This window comes from Hydra vulgaris, chromosome 09 (assembly GCF_038396675.1).
Source record: "Hydra vulgaris chromosome 09, alternate assembly HydraT2T_AEP".
NCBI classification, from domain to species: Eukaryota; Metazoa; Cnidaria; class Hydrozoa; order Anthoathecata; family Hydridae; genus Hydra; species Hydra vulgaris.
Window position 1 is genome coordinate 56,531,736 of NC_088928.1, and position 13,265 is coordinate 56,545,000.

General features: G+C 26.9%; 1 protein-coding gene across 1 annotated transcript in view; it reads right to left on the bottom strand.

The window, feature by feature from the left end:
* Positions 1-13,265, bottom strand: part of LOC105847006 (RNA-binding protein pno1) — a 40,074-nt gene that overhangs the window by 9,181 nt on the left and 17,628 nt on the right. Inside the window, exons 4-5 of the mRNA XM_065806120.1 lie at positions 4,303-4,363; positions 3,302-3,419 (exon numbers count right to left, since the gene is read on the bottom strand). Coding sequence (XP_065662192.1) covers positions 3,302-3,419; positions 4,303-4,363 — 179 coding nt within the window. The remainder of the gene's footprint in view (positions 1-3,301; positions 3,420-4,302; positions 4,364-13,265) is intronic.

The window sequence follows — 13,265 nt, forward strand, 5'->3', positions numbered from 1 at the left end:
TAACAATAGCATGAAAGGATTTTTTGCTCTCACGCCGATTTTTAAAAATGGATTTGGTATACGTTAAGGTAAATAAAACAACTTTTAGCCAGTTCAACGTCTAATGTAAAATATATTATTCTATAATTTTATTATAATCTTAAACTACTAAACGAACATGACATAACCTTTTTAAAAATATCGCATTTTATAAAATGCATGTAAATATACTAGCAAAACCAAACTCATCAATTAAAATACTTGCAAGTGTTTAATACAAAACAGAGCAATTATTTTTACTTAAAAAATAAAACTTTAAAAAAACTAATGCACTTAATAAATTGTCCGTAATCTAGAACGATTTCTAGAAGTTGGATGCTACAGAAAATGTTTGTGCGGAATTTGTTGGTGTTGGCTTTATCATCATAAACGATTGATAAATTTTTCTAAATATACAGTTCTTTTTTTAGTTTTTGAAAATAAGAAAAATTCTTTTTTAATATCAGCTAATTTATCTCCGCAACTTGGCAATATTGGACATTTCGCACTTTCTAATATTTTATGTAGTTCTCCAGTGTTAATGGTAGTGTGTTTCCTGTAGTATTTTTGTTATTTTCAGCTGAATGCCCCTGTCCATGTGTGTTTTGCTGTTCTTCATCCTCACCAAATAATCTCTTCAGTAAATCTGTTGTAAATGATTGTATTTTCTTTGAAGCCATAGTACCATTTACAAGAGAATCTAATAGCTCTTCTACTTCTTGATTTTACGGCTATTTATTCGAGTTTTCATCATCATTAATAGCTCTCTTCTTAAATTACCATCAGATTCTTTTAATTTTTTTAACATAAAATCAATTGCTAATCGGGCTGTTGCAAGATTAGCATTGTCTCTGCTAAGAGCTTCAACAGTTAACTTAATAGGCTTTAGAGTATTTTCCAATTCATTTAATAATTCAATATTAATATTTTTTATTAAATGCACACTTCCAATATCTTGCAAAGCTTCTTTAATGATATAAAATAATTTTAAAAATCTAGATATCATTTTGATCATTGAGTTCCAACGAGTTCTTACGTCTAACACTAGCTGAAGTTCATTTCCTAAAACTATTTAGATCTTTTCTTGCAAATTATTATTTCTCACAGAAGAACTTTTAAAAAGTTTAGCAATTATACAAACACTTTTTATATTTTCTTATATATTGCCTAAATTTGTTAATTCAACTTGTTCGTACTCTTCGACGTCACCGTCGCTCTCGTCAGAAATTTTCGTCTTTAACATCATCTAGACAATGGTCATTTCTATCTCCATCAACGTCATCTTAATCTTGCAAGATGGTAATACTTTTCTTTTTATATAGTACATCACAAACAGCTAAGTGTATAGTGTGACTCAAACACAAATTATAGAGACTAGGAAATTCTCATCCAAATTTTATCATTGCACTTGCACCGTCGCCAGTTGAACCAGCTATGTTTTTCAAAATTAATAATATATGTGTTTAAATGTTGTTCTACTTTTTTAACTAACTGTACAGCTGTACACGAGTTAAAAATTCTCACTTAACCCAGATTATAAACTTCATAGTCAATTCCACGCAAATTGATATTGAGATATTTCCAAATTTTCATACCTGTCCATTCATCAAGTGTAATGCTAAATCGTCGGCCTTCTTTAATTTTTTTTAGTAACAATTCTAATATTTCCAACTTCTTTTTTTCATAAAACGAATGAAATAAATTCATAACATCTCTTTTGGCTTTAAGAAGATTATAACTTGATTTTACTAAACTTTCACGAATAAAACTAGACTTTGTAATCACCTAACTGATATACCACCAAGAGCCGCCATTTTAGAGACAATTTCTTCTAAAGGCTTTCTTGTAACGGAAACGAAAAGGTCAATAGTTTTAAATCGTTTAGTGCCAGAATTTTCTCCTATTTCTTCCTGTGTTGGTAAAGAAATTCCATGTTTAACTTTTAAATGTTTAATCATTGATGAAGTATTTCCATCTTTGTTTGACATTATCGTTGAACACTTATTCCATTTTCCACTTTTCAAATCAATATATTGAGTGAAATACTCCCACACCTTGGAGTGCTTTGGCATAATGGGGCTGTAAAAAAAATTCTAGTAAAATTATGATATTTCACTTTTTTCCTAAAATAGAGAAGTAATTAATAAATGAAAAGTGTTTTTTTTTTAAGTTTTTTATAATACTAAAAGAATTAAATTATTAACTTCAATCTTTCTAATCAAAAGTTTTTAAATTAGTGAATGCTTTTAAAACATTTGCCAATATAGAAACATATTATATTAGCAAATCCTTTAAAGCATTCGCTTATATATAAAAACATTCGATTAGAAAAAAATTTAAGTAGTGAAGTTAATTCTTTTAGTGTGTATTCGGACATACATGGAAACATACACAAACTTGAATGCTCTCAAAACATCTAAAAAGCCGTGGCCAAGTTCAACTTTAAGTTAGATTCACAAACCCTACTACTATATTTTTCTAGAAAAGGTAGGGATCCAGCTCGACGGCGCACCGCTGCCTACAAAACAAGGCAAAACATTTGAACCATGAGACTCGCCGAGCCTTAAACCGGGTATCGGATCTGGGTATTTACCCACTGACTTGCCGAGTCCGAGTCCGGGTACCTGGTACCGTAAAAACCCTGCTTCGAAAATTTTAATTCCTTCAAGCAGAATCCTTTCATATGATAAAAAATAACATTGACAACTGGATTTAAAAGAAAGAGCCCTATACTGATTTGATTGGATATGTTCAAGACATTCTAGAGTATTGAGGTTAGTGCTACATGGAAAGTTCACATAACACAATATCAATATTTCCTTTTCTTCATTCAACAAACCACAGCCTAACAGTTTATTGTGAGAAAACAAAATTTTTTAATGATAACTATTTATCATAAAAAAACTAAAAAAAAAATTGAAGTAGATACAAACATAGGGTTAACCATATAGGTTATGTTAAATAACTAAAATTAGGTGTTGTAGTTGATTAAGTTAAATCTGGGTTGCAGAGCAAAGTATTGAAGCATATCAAGAAAAAGTTTCTTTGAAACAAAGTTTCTGCTGAGCTTACAGTAATATGTAAAATAGATCAATATTATGCAGTCATAAAGTCTTTTTAAACTATTCTTGTAAAAATAACAATCTACGAACACAGGAGAGCTGAACTTTTTTTGTATCATAAAAAGAGTTCAGCTCTTTTAAACTCGTATTTCCTACATTCTGACATTTTTATTATATAAAAATATTTATAAAAACTTTTAAAAACAAAAACAAAAACTCACGAATCAGCAAGAACAATTCTAGTTTTGGTAACATTTTCAATGGTAAACTTTGTTTTTCCTCCTTTACCAGCTACTCTTCCTATTGCTCTTGATAAATGATCACCTTTTAGTGTTTTTACTAAAAATTTATTTTATATTATATTTTAAACTTTTATTTTATTATGATCATTAACCATTTTAAGTATTTACCTGTGTAATAAGATAAACAACACATGAATAAACAAAACAAGATTGATTGAGAAATAGCAAATTACAATATCAGAAAATATTTTCTGGACTTCAAGTTTTTTAATAGATAAAAAATTGTGAATTGTTTGAAAATAAATTATTATCACTCAATACAAAATTTATGCTTTTGAAAATATAAAATCATTTATTTTATATAGTTTCACTCATACAAATAGTCATTATATAATTAAAGAGAGTTCTGGAGAACACTTTTTTGAGACTATGATGGAATTCTATTCTGGAGCACAAACTGTATTTGGAAGCCAGAGTGATTTTGATGTTTAATAATGGGTTAATCTGTTTAACTGTTAGGAAGAGAATAGCCATTATATTCAAATGAGTCAAATTAAAGTAAGATTTCTTTGCAAATAACTCTGCTTTATTCTGGGGAGAAGTAAAAAGATAAGACCCATGAATTAGAGATTAAATGTTAGACTTACTTTAGTTAATGACACTGTTGAAGACATACCTATGAAAACTTCAAAGATTCAAAGAGTATTATTAATAAAATCTTACAGCTATCTAAAATTTAGAATCCATAATTATTAGTCCTATATAAACATTGGAAACAATTTATGTAAGGACAGGATTTTATTAGAGGTCACACAATTTAGTACAAAGAGAAAACTCTGATTTCAAAAAAAAAAATACAATAGAAAATTTGGATTCAAGACTATTAATAATTACCAATAGTTTTATAAACAAACTTGAATATTTCAAAAATATCTAAAAAAATAAATTACCATCATATATAAATTATTTTTAAATCCTACCATCATTTATTTCAAAACTTTCCAAAAAAAGATCATCTAATCGAAGGAGAGCAAGTGCATCCTTAAAAAATAGTTAGCAAGTTATCACAAATTGATGTATAATAATTTATTGAATAACATTTTACATAACATAAAATATTTATCAAAAGTATTGTGCATTAAAATAATTCAAAGCATAATTACTAACTTAACCTTAAATAAATTGTTTCTCTCTGTCTAAGATTTTTTTAAACTTTTTTTTTTAACTTACACTACCAATAACATTTTTCAACCTTAATTAACCTTGCTAAATCTCAGTCCCATAAGGGTTGTTCATAAATTATGTAATGCAATTTTTGACATTTTTATAAAATGAAAATATTAAATTATAGATATAATTATCTCACTAAGAGCCATGCTAGCGTGGCAAGTGGATTCCGCTTCCAGGTGGTAAACCAATTGTGTGCGGTTCGTCTGTTGGCGACAAAAAATTTTTTTTTAGTTAGTGTACAAAGGTTGTTTTTATTGTTGCTACAGACTTAAGTGTACCAACTAAATAAAGTTTTCCACATGGACTATATAAATTCAAAGCGCAGAATATGGACTGCACATAAACTGTCAAAGCGCAGAATGTGCACTGCACATAAACTTTAGGAGCAAGGCATTGCGTCTACGGCTTTAACAGTCCGTTAACAGGCTGTAACTACTCTGTTAACGGAGTGTACACATCGATAAAAAAATATTTAGGCGCAGTTGATTTTACAATCAACATTAAGATACATCAACTGAGGGTTGTGGTTTGGTAAGATTTTTTTTTTTACATCTTTGCTTCCAACAAGGCTGCAAAGCAACCAATATTAGAGTTAAAAGTTACTGGAAGAGAAAAGATGAAGATTCTAGAGCAAGATAACAATTGACAGACAACTCCCCAAGGTTTGAGTGTAAGCACCAGTTGAGTGTAAGGTTTCTTAAACAAACCTTACACTCAACTGATGCTCGTACTAAAGCAGGATTGGATGCAATTAATCTTTTGGCAATATTACAAAAGTTTTTAAAATTTAAATGAAAAAGGCAGTGTAAATTATTTCTTTCTCGAACTAAATGGAGCTTTGAACATTGCAGAAATCTACTTATACCAGTTTGACACTCATGCATACTAAACATTAAAGCATTTACACAAACCATGCATGCATTTTTCTCACTTATGGTTTTTTTTTTTTTTTTTTTTCAGAAAATATCTTATATCTATCTATCTCAAGAGTTTTTATACATTAAGAACATCTTTAATATTTCATCATTTGATTCTGACAGGTTTCAAAAATATAGATATTTTATTTTTGCCTTAAACTGGCAAATTTTTGCCATTTTTAGAAATGGTTTTAACTCCTGACACTGCTCTATGTGCGATAGAATGCAGAAAATATATACCTTTACATTTTTTGTTATAAGTAATCCAATGAAACAACTTAAAACATTTGGAAATAAAAATAATGCCAAAAATATAAATAGTTATTATTATTTCACTGGGGTAAATGACTATTGCAGTTAAATATATATATACTAAAATACTATTGCAGTTAAATATATATACACATACACATATATACAAACATACATACATACATACATACATACATACATACATACATACATACATACATACATACATACATACATACATACATACATACATAAATACATACATGATTATTTTCTAAGTTATTCAGTCCATTCAGTTGCATACAGGTTTAAATGAGGAAGCTTAAATATTCTAGAAGCTAGAATTCCCATTTCCTCATTTTTTCTAATTTCCAAAAATTTGTTGATAGCAAATTCCCTTTCAATTTTATTTTTGCTGCAGAGTAATGTTTGCCATATGATTTAAGAATGAGAATTCCATGCTGATGATATCACATTATTTTCAATAACATTTTCTACATTTTTATATTGAAGTTTGATAAGGTTGAGTTGATTCAAGATGTGTTGTGGCCCTTCTATCCAACTATGCTTCACTTTGATTTGGAACCACATAGGAAAGTAAAATGATACAAGAAACTTAACAATTCATTCTAGGTTTCTTAGGTCATCTCTATGTTTGCATACCCATAATAATAGTAAGGAAGAACCTGTGCTGAGTCACCTTAAATGGACTATAGTGCCTTGTTTTTTGGTTAGCCAAACCTTCAGTAAGAGTTGCAGAAATTACTGTCTATAGATATTACTTTGAAACTGACCTATAGATATTACTTTGAAACAGTAATTTCTTTCCATTTCAATAACCTTCGAAAACAACTTACCAATGAATGCAGAAAACCCTGTTTTTGCGGTTGTCTTCCCATCAATCTCTTCTATTAAATGCCAAAAGCAAAGTTCATTTGTGTGAAGAGAACATATTAGCCACCTGAATTTCTTATTTAACCTCTAAATAATAGATAACACCTCCATTATGACCTGTATTTGTAGCTGTGCTACAAATGAACAATGAACTTTGAGCTATCTTCAACCCCTTTCAAAATAGATTATTAAAATATTTAATTTGCTATATGTTTGGCAGGCTTTTGTTTTTTTTACAAATTTCCTTCCTTAGTTAAATGATAAAGATATTTACTATATTCATCAGTCAAAGTATAGTGATCATCCTTTTTAAATATAGGATAAAATTTTTTAGCTTCTTCATTATATTTCCTTAAATTGGTTTTGTCACTTCTTCCACCAAAGAAAATACAGGAAACAACTTCAGACTCAAATTTCTACTTTGCAAAAACCTGATACTCTAACTTGACTTAACCTTTGGCTCTATGCACTTTGTTTTTGCCCAGCAATAAAAAAGAGCTGATTCTGGAAAAAGTTTAGCATCCACCAAATCATTTGAAAACCCTAAAGCAATTGTAGCTGCAACAGTGTTTGAAACTTCATATCTAATTGCAGCAATAGTTGTATTTTATTCTTCACATTTTCGATTTACTTTAAAATCCTTACTTACGTTTAACAAATCAATATGTTCAGTATAAACAAAATATTCTAACTCACTTTTAGAGCACCCTTCTTCATCATTAATTTTTTTTCAAAACCTTATCATAGATTCTTTTTAAATGGCTAATACTTATCTCCTTTTCTTTAAACTTTTTCAAATTCTTTCTTAATACTTTACTCAATTGTCTTTCGCTTCCTTTTAATCTCTATGTAATCTATATAATAATTTTTATTATTATACAGTGGTTTTCATAAATTTAGATGCACTCATTTTTTTTTACATATATGTAAGAAAGTACTTAATATTAAAATAAAATAAAAGTTCTACCGCTATGTTTGATATATAATTTAATAGAGGAAGTGAAACTCTATTATAGAGTACCTTAATTATTTTTACAGGATGTTTTTTACTCATTCTATACCAATTAACACAAAAAAGTCAATTGATAATCTTAATTTTATTTTATTCATAAATTTAGACGCACAATCAATAAAGCCTTATATCTTGGTAATTGATAGTTAATTAGTAGTTTTTTCCCCATATTTCTCATTAATAGGCCAAAATTAATTGATTTTGTCAAAAAACCTTATATAAATATGACTTACCTGGAATTAGTTAATCATTATTTAATAAATAAACATTATTTAATAAATAAACTTAAATAAGTTAAGTTAGTTTTGCACTAAAAAGACGCGAAAAATGGGCAAAAGACGTATCACTCAAGGTGAAAGATGGCAAATTATTGCTCACATCAAAGAAGGAACCAAAAGTAATAAAGAAATTGCCAGGTTAATTGGAGTTTCTGAGAAATGCGTTCGGACAATGAAGCAAAACTTTCTTCACACTGGTGGTGCCAGCAAGAAAACGAGGCCAGGTAGACCCTTGTCAATCATCAGAAAGGACGATAGTGTCCTTTTTAGAGCTGTCAGAGCTAATCCAAGAATCAGTTACAAAGAATTGACCACAGAATTCAATACAACGCAAAATACATCTATTTTTCAAAGCACAGTCCGCCAAATATTTATCAAATACAAGATTGAAGTCTACTCTGCTTTATAAAAACTGCTCCTGCGTCCATATGATAACCAAAGGAGACTAAAATGGTGTCATGAAAGAAGGTATTGGACAATAGAAAAACATTATGTGGAGTGATGAGAGTAACTTTGAGCTTATCAATCATAAATCTAACATAACAGTCAAAAGAATGGCTCATGAAAAGTATTACACCAGGTACATTAGACCGACTGTACAAAGTGGAGAAGGCTCGATAGGAATCTGGTCATGCTTCAATTACAAAGGTGTTGGTATGTGCTAAACATACACCGGAAGAATCAACTCCAGAATATACGTAGAAGTACTGGAAAACAACCTAATTCCATCAATTGACCTGCTTATGCTCAATGATAAACCATGGAAACTTTAACAAGATGGCACTACTGCACATACTGCATACTATACAAAGGAGTGGTTCAACGATAATAATATCAAGACAATACGGTGGCCTCCATACTCATCTGATTTGAACCCGATTGAAAACATTTGGGTTTGGATTGACAGTGACTTGGCAAAGGTTCAAATCTCCACACTTGGCCAGCTGAAGGACGTCCTTAAGGAGACCTGGTATAAGGTCCCAGAAGCGATGTACAAAAATCTTGTTGAGTCTATGCCTAGAAGAATTCTTAGTTGTATTAAAGCAAAAGGCGGATAAACAAAATATTGATTGGTTCATAAATTACGCCTCCTAATGTATCGTGCATCTAAATTTATGAATATTTTTTTTTTGTCTTACTTAGTATTTGTATTTTTTTTGTAAATTTTTTTTAAATTTTGTATTCTGTATGTATTTATCTAATAAATAGATAAAAAACTAAACCAAAATCTTTTTTCGTTATTGTTTTATCGTAAAAAACTAAAAATTTCTATTCTCAAATATGAGTGCGTCTAAATTTATGAAAACCACTGTATAATAACAATAAATTATGCTATTTTAATAATATACTATAACTATATGATATATTAAAATAGTATAATATAAATAAAATTTTATAAATAATTTTAAAATAAATCAATTACGTTCTCAAAAATTATATACCTATTAAATCAGACATCTCGCTTTTATACCACTCATTGTAAATATCTCTTAAACTTTGAATTTATATGGGTTGAAATAAATAAAAATACAAATTCGAAATACAAAATATTAGAAGAAACATTAAATTTTAAAAACTTTTTGTTAAAAAACTTATGTAAAATTTTGATGTTTTTAATGTGAAAAGTTTAATTTTATCAAGAAGTTTATATGGCTTTATTGCTTCCACAAAAAAAACTATTTTCACTAAAAGTTTTTTTTTGAAAGTCAATTTTTAGGTCAATTGGTGAAAATCTTAAATTTATATACTTTAAACCAAAAAAATACCAAGTGTTTATTATAAAAAAGTTGTTTTTTGAAAAGTACAGGATACCCTAATATACAGTATCCCAAAAAATCTTTATGATTTTTCAATAAAAAAGAATTTTTTTAAGCTTAAATTTAAATTTTTTACCTGTATTTATTTTTAACATATTGAATTTGTATCAAATAACATTTTTATAACAAGAAAATTCTTTCACTTAAAAAAAACTATCCATTGAATCTGAATAAGTAGAAGATAAAAAAGTGGTCACACTGTTCAAATAATCATTTTGCTAATATAAAGTTATTAGTCAGTTTTTTCACCTTTTGGATAAATGACTGCAAGACATCTTTAAGACATTGTGTCTACTAAGTTTTCTAACCATTTAAGAGAACTAACTTTAACTGAAACAAACATTCAGATATCATCAAAACTAAAAAAACATATTTTTGTTTTATCTGACCATAAAACGTGTCGCCATTGATCGAGAGTCATTTGCGAATGTTACCTGACCCAAGCTAATCTTTTCTTTCGACTATTTTTACTCAAGAAAGGCTTTTTTAGGGCAACTTTACCTATCTGAAAATCTTGATTTACACCATGATCTATTGTTAAATATTTTGCTAGCTTTGGTGTAGATAGTTCTCAATCTTTTTCAACTTTCCTGATAATTTCTCTAACAATAATAGTTTTAATTTTCCTTTTCTTGGCAAACTTTTGATGACCCATTTTTTTATAATTTCCTATACTATTTGACTTAACAATTATTATTTTAGAAATAGTTTTACATTCTTTTCCATCTTTATAGTGCCCCAGGATCAATCTTTTTATTGATTTTTTTTATTGATTCTATTTTATATCTATTCATCATGATTTTTCTTGATGAAAGAGCATTTTTTGATCAGGCTTTATGATTTTTTGTACGCTCTTTGCATACAAAAAATCATAAAGCCTGAATATATACATATATATATATATATATATATATATATATATATATATATATATATATATATATATATATAAACAATATATATATATATAAACAATATATATATATATACATAAATAATATATATATATATTATATATATATATATATATATATATATATATATATATATATATATATATATATATATATATATATATATATATGTGTGTATATATATATAATATATATAATATATATATATAATATATATATATATATTTATATATAATATATATATATATATAATATATATAATATATATATAATATATATATATATTTATATATAATATATATATATAATATATATAAATATATATATATATAATATATATATATATATATATATATATATATATATATATATATATATATAATATATATATATATATATATATATGTATATATATATATATATATATAATATATATATGAAGGCTCAGTGGAAAAAGTACTTAAGTCACAAAATTAATGTTTTGAGAAAATTTAGTTTGATCAGAGATATAACACTTTAAAACAAGGATACTTTGATCATACTTTGAAAACAAGGATACTTTGATCAGCCATTTTAAATCCTTGTTTTAAAGTGTTATATCTCTGATCAAACTAAATTTTCTCAAAACATTAATTTTGTGACTTAAGTACTTTTTCCACTGAGCCCTTCATATATTATATATATATATATATATATATATATATATATATATATATATATATATATATATATATATATATATATATATATCACAAGTGTACACCTGCGGTCGCCTGACAGGACTGGAGGACTGAATTTTGCAAAGAAAACTAAAAATATTACTTGGGTGCATTAAAGTTGCCCAAAAGGACAACTATTGATTTTTATCAAAAGTTCTAGTTATTTTTTATAAATTTTATTTAAGGACTTAGAGATAAAGAAATAGAACTAATTTGTCAAAAAATAATAATTTTTAGATAGGCCTTGTTAAGAAGACAGGTCTCAAAAAGGAGACATGGACATGGCCTTCAAGACAGGTCTCAAAAAGGAGCCTCATTATGAAGCGTTACGCAGCTCAATTTTATGTACATACATTAGGCAGAAAAATTTTTATGTTGGAATATCTTTTAATACCATTTAATTGTGTTTATTCAAAAAAATATTAGGTCGTAAAAAAAGCAATTAATCGCAACTGTGAATTTATTAAAGAAGCAAATCATTTTACAGAGAATATTTTTAATTAAAAGACTTTAAATTAAACATGATTTTAAAAACTCAAATTTAGTTTTGAAGGAATGCAAAATAGTTAAATGTTGAATGTAAAATTTAGTTTCAAAGGAATGTAAAATAGTTTTGCAATTTTTATTAAAGAAACTTTTTTCTTACCATCTGCTAACTAATTTATTACATAAAATCTCCACAATAGATTATCATTGATTATAATATGCAAAAGCAAATTAAAAACATAATACATTTGTAAATATTAATTACTTTTACAAATATCTTATTGGTAACTCTATAAGAAATTGTAATCTTTATTGAAAATACTACACTAAACACCTAAAATTAAAATAAATCAATTTTGATAAACAAACAAATGATTATGTTAAGTATAAAAAAATTTTAAGAAATAAGTACTAAGGAAATATAATCTTTTTCAAATATTGAACTTAGACTCTATCAATAACTTTTTCTTATTAGTTTAAATGATTTTTAACGCTGTTTAAAATTAGATTTAATAGTTTTCAGGCTCCTGTAACAAATAAGACCCTTATAATTACAATACATTAAAAGCAAACAGTTTTAAAGTATTATTTCACGGTTTTAAAGTATTATTTAATTATTAAAATTGTCAGTACATTGTTGTTGCAAAAAAAAAGAGCCTATTTTTTTATAAAATAAGCATTAAACTCAAGTGAAAAAACTAATGGCGTATATATTGACATGTGCTTTATATTTTTTTTAAAATAGCGTATATTTATATATAAATTTACATATATATGTAAATTTATATATAAATATACATATATATGTATCAGGGATGCGGAGTCCCAAAAGGACTCTGGCTTTATATCTCTACTTTTTCCAAGTCTGTAGTGTCCAGAAGCGCTAAACATGTTTGTTGACTTATTATCTGCTATAATAAAAAAATTCATGAGATTTTATGACTTGAAATTTATTGTTTTTAAGCCCGGAGTCCTGGAGTCCTTGCCGCCATTATACCAAAGGACTCTGGACTCAAAAAACGTTTGTTCCTCTAACCTAAAGGTTTTAATTTTTTTCCTATTAGTGGTTCATAAATTTAATTATATTTTTTCTTTCCTAGATACCAAAAACTAGGATAAAGTAATCTTTTTGTGACTTTCAAATCCGGAGTCTTTTTTGGGACTCTGCATCCCTGATATGTATGTATATATATATATATATATATATATATATATATATATATATATATATATATATATATATATATATATTTATATATATCTATATATATATTCATTGTTAAAAGTACAATTGTGTCATTAGGGTGCACAGTGGGCCAGGTGGTGGACAAAACCTAAAAAATAAATGTTTATTATATTCAAAACCATATGATAAAACATGTTAGTAATACTCTCATTTAAAATTTTGAAAATTGTTTTGAGTA